This window comes from Hetaerina americana, unplaced genomic scaffold (genome assembly GCF_022747635.1).
Source record: "Hetaerina americana unplaced genomic scaffold, ioHetAmer1.1.p SCAF_6, whole genome shotgun sequence".
NCBI lineage: Eukaryota > Metazoa > Arthropoda > Insecta > Odonata > Calopterygidae > Hetaerina > Hetaerina americana.
The window spans coordinates 73991709-73997708 of record NW_027287205.1 but is presented as its reverse complement, the minus strand read 5'-3'; the positions used below and the strand labels follow the sequence as shown (position 1 = coordinate 73997708).

General features: G+C 36.7%; 1 protein-coding gene across 2 annotated transcripts in view; it reads left to right on the top strand.

Annotated features, from left to right (window-relative positions):
• Positions 1 to 2672: 2672 nt before the first annotated feature.
• nAChRbeta2 (nicotinic acetylcholine receptor beta2) overlaps positions 2673 to 6000 on the top strand; it is a 181345-nt gene continuing 178017 nt past the window's right edge. For both annotated transcript variants that reach the window (XM_071593591.1, XM_071593590.1), the window contains exons 1-2: positions 2673 to 3018; positions 4480 to 4628. In XM_071593591.1, the coding sequence (XP_071449692.1) occupies positions 2961 to 3018; positions 4480 to 4628 (207 nt within the window). In that variant the 5' untranslated portion in view covers positions 2673 to 2960. The remainder of the gene's footprint in view (positions 3019 to 4479; positions 4629 to 6000) is intronic.

Sequence of the window (6000 nt, the reverse complement as noted above, 5' to 3'; positions counted from 1 at the left end):
GAAAGAGCAAATATATGATGATACATGATAAACTAAGATTGTGGAGAGTGAGACGGGTACATTTCACAGGAGAGTAAAAGCACTGTCATCAAGCTAGAAAAAAGAAAGATCCAAGCACAATATTTAAGATACCTCAAGGAAACATTCAACCGAACTAGATAAGATTCTGAAAACCAAACCATACGAAAGTTATAAAGGGATTAGGCTCTCATACGGGTATTAGTATAAACGTATTATCTCTGGAGACCATGAGAGGAATAAGACACGCCTTTGAGAAGAGTTTACATCCAGGCATACTTGATTGAAAGTGAGAAAAGCAATTGAAGAATTGAAATTGTACAGGGGAAGGGAGATAGAAAAATCTATGAATATCTATCATGAATAGCTATTCAAGGTTTTAGGGAAATAAGGTAGAGAGACTATTCATGGGCTCGCTTTTAGCATTTGGAAGAAAATTTCTCAGATTTTCTTCTGGAAACGGGGAAAAATCAGCTGTATCTGAGTCACGAGCCAAGTTTGTTTTAAAACATTCTTGGTAATATTTAAATAGGATAATCAGAAGGAAGGATTGAGACGAGTGCAAATTATTACTTAGGTAAAGATCAGTTTTAATACAAAAATTGCAAGATTACGCGCGTCGTGGGCGTGGGCTTCGTTGGGAGTGGTTAGAGCGCTGAACCATTGGGTCGAGGTGGGTTTACGTATTCCGGGTGGCATCCGTGGGCACCATCAATTTCACACTAGCTCTTTAACTTTTACCACATCTTTCTGGGAAACCCAAGTCAGAACAGGGAAAGGAACTGCCCTCAACCCTCCCTAACGGATGAATTTCCGTTAGGCTTAGTACTGGGTGAGCTATACCCATATCTCTCAAATTAAGCTTCGGGTTGATTGGTGCGGTGGTGATATATGTGTTGCTTAAATAGCATTAATATAATTGGATACAAGAAAATTCAAACCAAATAACCCAATCTAAAAAAAATCATTGAAGCTTTAAGACGAAGATGCTGTCTTGAAATGTTGATGGTGAATAGTTTGTGCAGAAAATATATTTTTTATGTAAAACAGAGAAAAATTATGAATTTTATATTGATAGCATTTATTTTACTTGAAAATCAATAATAATTATATCAAAGGCGAAAATAAGCATATGAATTAGCATTCCCAGAAATTGAAGCTTACCAGCCATCTTTTTTAAGAATTATTTTCAAGGTGTGCAACTTTATAAATAGAAAGAAACTGCATGTTAGTCATTAGGTGGCCACGCTGACAGGTGGCAACGTCATTCATCTCATTTTTCTTTTAGGCTCCCCTGTAGCACTCGAGGCACGCGCGCGGTAGTAAAACCGATACGTCGTCTGGTTTGCAATGACTCCGAGGTACTGGGGATTCGCCACCAAAGGCAGCGTTTTTATAGTATCTCGTTTGATTATATATCTCTCGTAAAGAATTATTCACAGGCTTTGCGCACTTTTAGAAACACGAGTCGTACCTTTCCTATGGAGATTAAATGATGGTTTATTGGAAGTTGCCGCTGATAAATTTTTGAAGTATTTTCTTTCTAATTTCTTTTAAACCTTCCAGTATTATATTTTAAGCAGTTCATAACGTTATGACTAATATCTTTTTCCTCATATTTGTAATTTAAATTCAGTATCTCAGCTCAGGAAACGTGCATTACATCGACCTAAGTATTGCAAACCACATTCAATCCGAGAATGGTTAAACTTCGGGGCATTAGGATTATGTGGACATGGGGTGAACTTCTTGTCTACCAAAAAACCAAATAAGGTGTGACAACGCCCATAATTGCTATCACAGGTGGATGAAGAATGCCCGTAAAACTAAAAACGTAAGTCCTTTTGCATGTAGAAATAGATGTCATTCTGGCAACTCAATGTTTCACTATACGGTTATCGAAGACATTTACGGAGTAATATCTCCTCCGAGGAGAAGATGATGACATTTGGTATTCAGACACAGCATTACCTAGAGATAACCCGCTCAGCCAACCTTTTCTTCTACATGTATCTATTGGAGTACCTATATAAAAATGCCACATGCAATACCATTGTCTTTGCGTGCATATAGGTCCTGAAAGGAAGGAATAACTTGCACGGAATGACTCTTCATGCCTATCCAGAAAAGCCCCCAAAGAGAAGGGCAACCTGAATAGTGTCCTCCTATTTTGATGTCTAGGTAAAAATGCTCAGCGGATGAGAGTGTGATCAAATGCAGTTATATATAATATTTGACGAAATTATTTATGATAATTCTCTGGTACGAAAAACTTCATCATAGTGACTGCATGTTGCAAAATGTATTCAGCTGAAAGAAAGGCTATTGAAAACGGTCACATAGTCCCTAAATGAAGCAGTCACCGAAAATTTAGCCATTCGTCCATTTCCTGAGGCTCTGAAAGGGCCGCTGTTTGTCTCGAGCCTGGGTGGGCGGGCCTGGCCTCCGCAATTTCGGGGGGCGCAGGCAGTTCTCCCTCCGCTCGCGAGATGCTGCTCGCCTCGTCAATGGAGCTCACTCCGCTCTATATCGATTGTAGTTGGCCAGGGGGAGGGGGAGGGGCAGATGGAAGCGGGGAAGGGAGCGAGTTCGCCTGCTTTAGCCACGGGCCTGATGACGGTTTCTTAGTCACTATACCAACGTGTACCGTCGGTCCAGAGGGGAAAGTGATTGTGTACGAGAAGGGTTGGGGTGAAGGGAAGGGATTAGGGGATTGAAGTAAGAGGAGAAAGGAGGCAGCGGTGGAAGGAGGAGGTCGCGGGAACCATGTAGTACGTACACGCCCTTGGATCGTTCTCGTTGCCATGACTACACACTATGGGTGGTGATGCTGTATCGCATCTGATCGCCGAGGATGCACGGCTGAGGGTCAGTGGCTGCTGAAACTGGGTTTTTTTGAAACATCCTGCTGTCTTCTTCCTTCCGAGGGGGAGGCTTTGAAGATGGTGATCACTTACCGAGTGGTAATATTGCTCCTGAGTATTGTCAGCCTCTCTGTGGGTGAGTTATGCCTGTTGACAGGCACGGTTTGTTGGATTCAGGCAGTAGTGAAAAGTGGTGGTGTTGACTGTTTCCTCTCGTCCATTCGCCTGCCTCTCAGTGCTTTTGTGAGACATCCTAGTGGTCGGTGAAGCATTTCCCCCATTGTTTACATTTTGCTATCCCCTTAGTATGTCACGAGGACCTATCGATTTTAAGTTTGCGGTAGATTAATAAATGGTTTAAAAAATCTTTACTTGTAAAATCACTGGTGATAGTCACCTGAACCTTTGATAATAGTATATTGTTTATTACGTGATTTTATTCATCTTGAAGTCCTTCTACAATTTGTTATTGAGGCAGAAGACAGCACCGGCACCTCCTTTGCTTTATTTCCGGGAGTGTCACATGGGTAATTGTAGTCAAATATAGACATGTGGCTTAAGAATTAATTTGCTCGATAATGAAATGTTATGTTTGCTTCGTATTATAGGTGGATACGAACGCACAACGTTTTTTTAATATATTCATTTATCAGTCAGAAATTATGTAAACTTTTTATTATTTTATTGACAAAACACTGCTTAAGCTAAATTTTAAATATGGTACTTAGCTTTTAATTCCCACGAAAGCTCTATTGTACTATTTCTAATTTAATGACAAGACTTGGACTTATTGTTATTAATGAAATGTAGACATATATTTTCCTTCAAGTGAATGTTGGTGTTAAATAATAGAGTATAATACGTTAAATTATCAATTTTTATCCATTGTTTCAGTTATTCCTGCTGAATGTTTATAAATTACTTTTTGACTGTGACATTGCTGCTGGGTGTCTTTACCTGCCTTAAATATGCCTCAGTGTGGTTTCCTTCATGTATTTTTCAAAATAACTTCGTTATGTTGATAAGTATATGTTTGTCAGATATTTAAAGTTAAACTATATGTATAGATATTTGTGGTAAACCTACATATTGGATCAACTCTACCAACGTATTAAGAAGATATTTAATGAATGCTGCATGGCATTACTGCTGTTTTCCTGTTTGTTGTTTTGCGAGATATACAAATCTTAGTTTTTGAAAGACATTAAAAGAATTATTGCTAAAATCAAACAAACATAAATTTGACACTTTTTTAGGATTTTAACACTATGCAATAATGTTTCTTCACCGTATGCCTTTTCATACGATGACATTATTCGTGATCCGTTATCCAGACAAAACACGAGCGATAATCGACTGCCTGCGATATGTTTCTCCTTACGAAATATGCTAATGATAATTAATGCTAAGTGACTTTAAAATTTCATTAAAATGATACTTAATTTCTTACTTTCACTATAAACATTCAAAATTTTGCCCTAGTTAAAAAAATGATAAATATAAAAACTATCTTTAGAAATCAAGGAGATATCATACAACTGACTTTCAACCAAAGACATATCTATTTTAATGATAAAATGTGCCGTTTATTTTTCAGCAATGAAGAAGTGCGAGGCGAATCCTGATGCTAAAAGGCTTTACGATGATCTTCTGTCGAATTACAACCGTCTCATAAGACCAGTAAGCAACAACTCAGAAACGCTAACGGTGTGGCTTGGATTGAAACTTTCTCAGCTTATTGAAGTGGTAAGATATAAGTGGCTTGATATTACTTAATATATGTGTATATATTTTATAAATACCATGTAAGGATCCTTCACCAAGACAAAATGGTAATATAATCCTGAGAAAATGAACCAGGTTAGTGAGTAGTGTTTTGTGCTGCCTACCGCAGGGTTATAGATTGAAAGTATTATGTCCTAGTTATATCCGAGTTGTTAATTAACAGATATGCTATAGGAGGCATAAACCGTCAGTTGCCTCTGTATAAGTAACTCAGGAAATTTCAAATGATTAAGGGATCCGCGAATCTGATTAAAAAGCATTGAGGTTGGAAATGTCTACAATCATTGTAGGATAATACACATCAGTTTAGTCATAATTTAATTAGCATTAATTGAAGTTTTTTTCTGTTTTCGAATTCTGAGTTCATTTCAAACCGGAAAAATTTTATGATTGCTCTTTGTAAATTGTTTCTTTGAACGCAGGAATATGGGCATAAAATAAATGCAATGTTTGAATTTAAAAAGCCTTCAAAGTAAAACCTTTGTTCGGAAATTTTGGCATTTAATTATGGTGTTTTTAAGAAAGTTATTTTGAATTTATTAAATTATTATGAAAAGTATTGAACTAGTGAAAAGGTATCAATAAAAAACTACCATTCTTGAAGCGAATTCTCAGCTTTCCTATTTGCAAGATCTCATAGTGGCTAAAATGAAAAACAGAAGTTCCAAGCATTTCAACTCGGATCGCCTATCAGTTTATATCAAATTTACATAGGCTATGAGTCTAACATTTCATATAAATTAGGATTAGCTGAGAATGTAGGAGTAAATTCTTCCGCTTCTCCGTAAGATTTTACTGTAATAATTGTTAATTTCCTAAATAAGTTGCTTTTGAAATAATATTATGGCGATAAAAATTCTAGGTTTCAACATTTGGGGCCATAAAATCAATGTATTCCAGAACTAATGTTCTTAAAAAATAGCAAAACCGATGTTTATACATATTCCTTCTATATATATTTTACTCTAAAAACTCTCAGTATGACCTAGAATTGTAAATCCTTGTGACATTTACAAAAATATGGCTATTATTGTTTTAGAAATGCAAAGTAAATGAGTACAATTTTATAACAGACTTAAATTTGACACATGTATGCATGTCAGAGGCCGCTGAAGTTGTTCGTGTCATAAATTAGGGGCAGGAATCAACAACATGGCCATTATAAATCGTTTTGAGAGGTTTAGAGATTTAATGTGTTTGTATTTGTCTTTCAACAAAAGAGGGTGGTATGAATTTTTATATTTAAATACGACACACGTTATGTTAAAACGATCCTGGGCATAATATACGATCAAAGGCCGAAATGATCCCGAAAAAAATCAAAACACAGCCC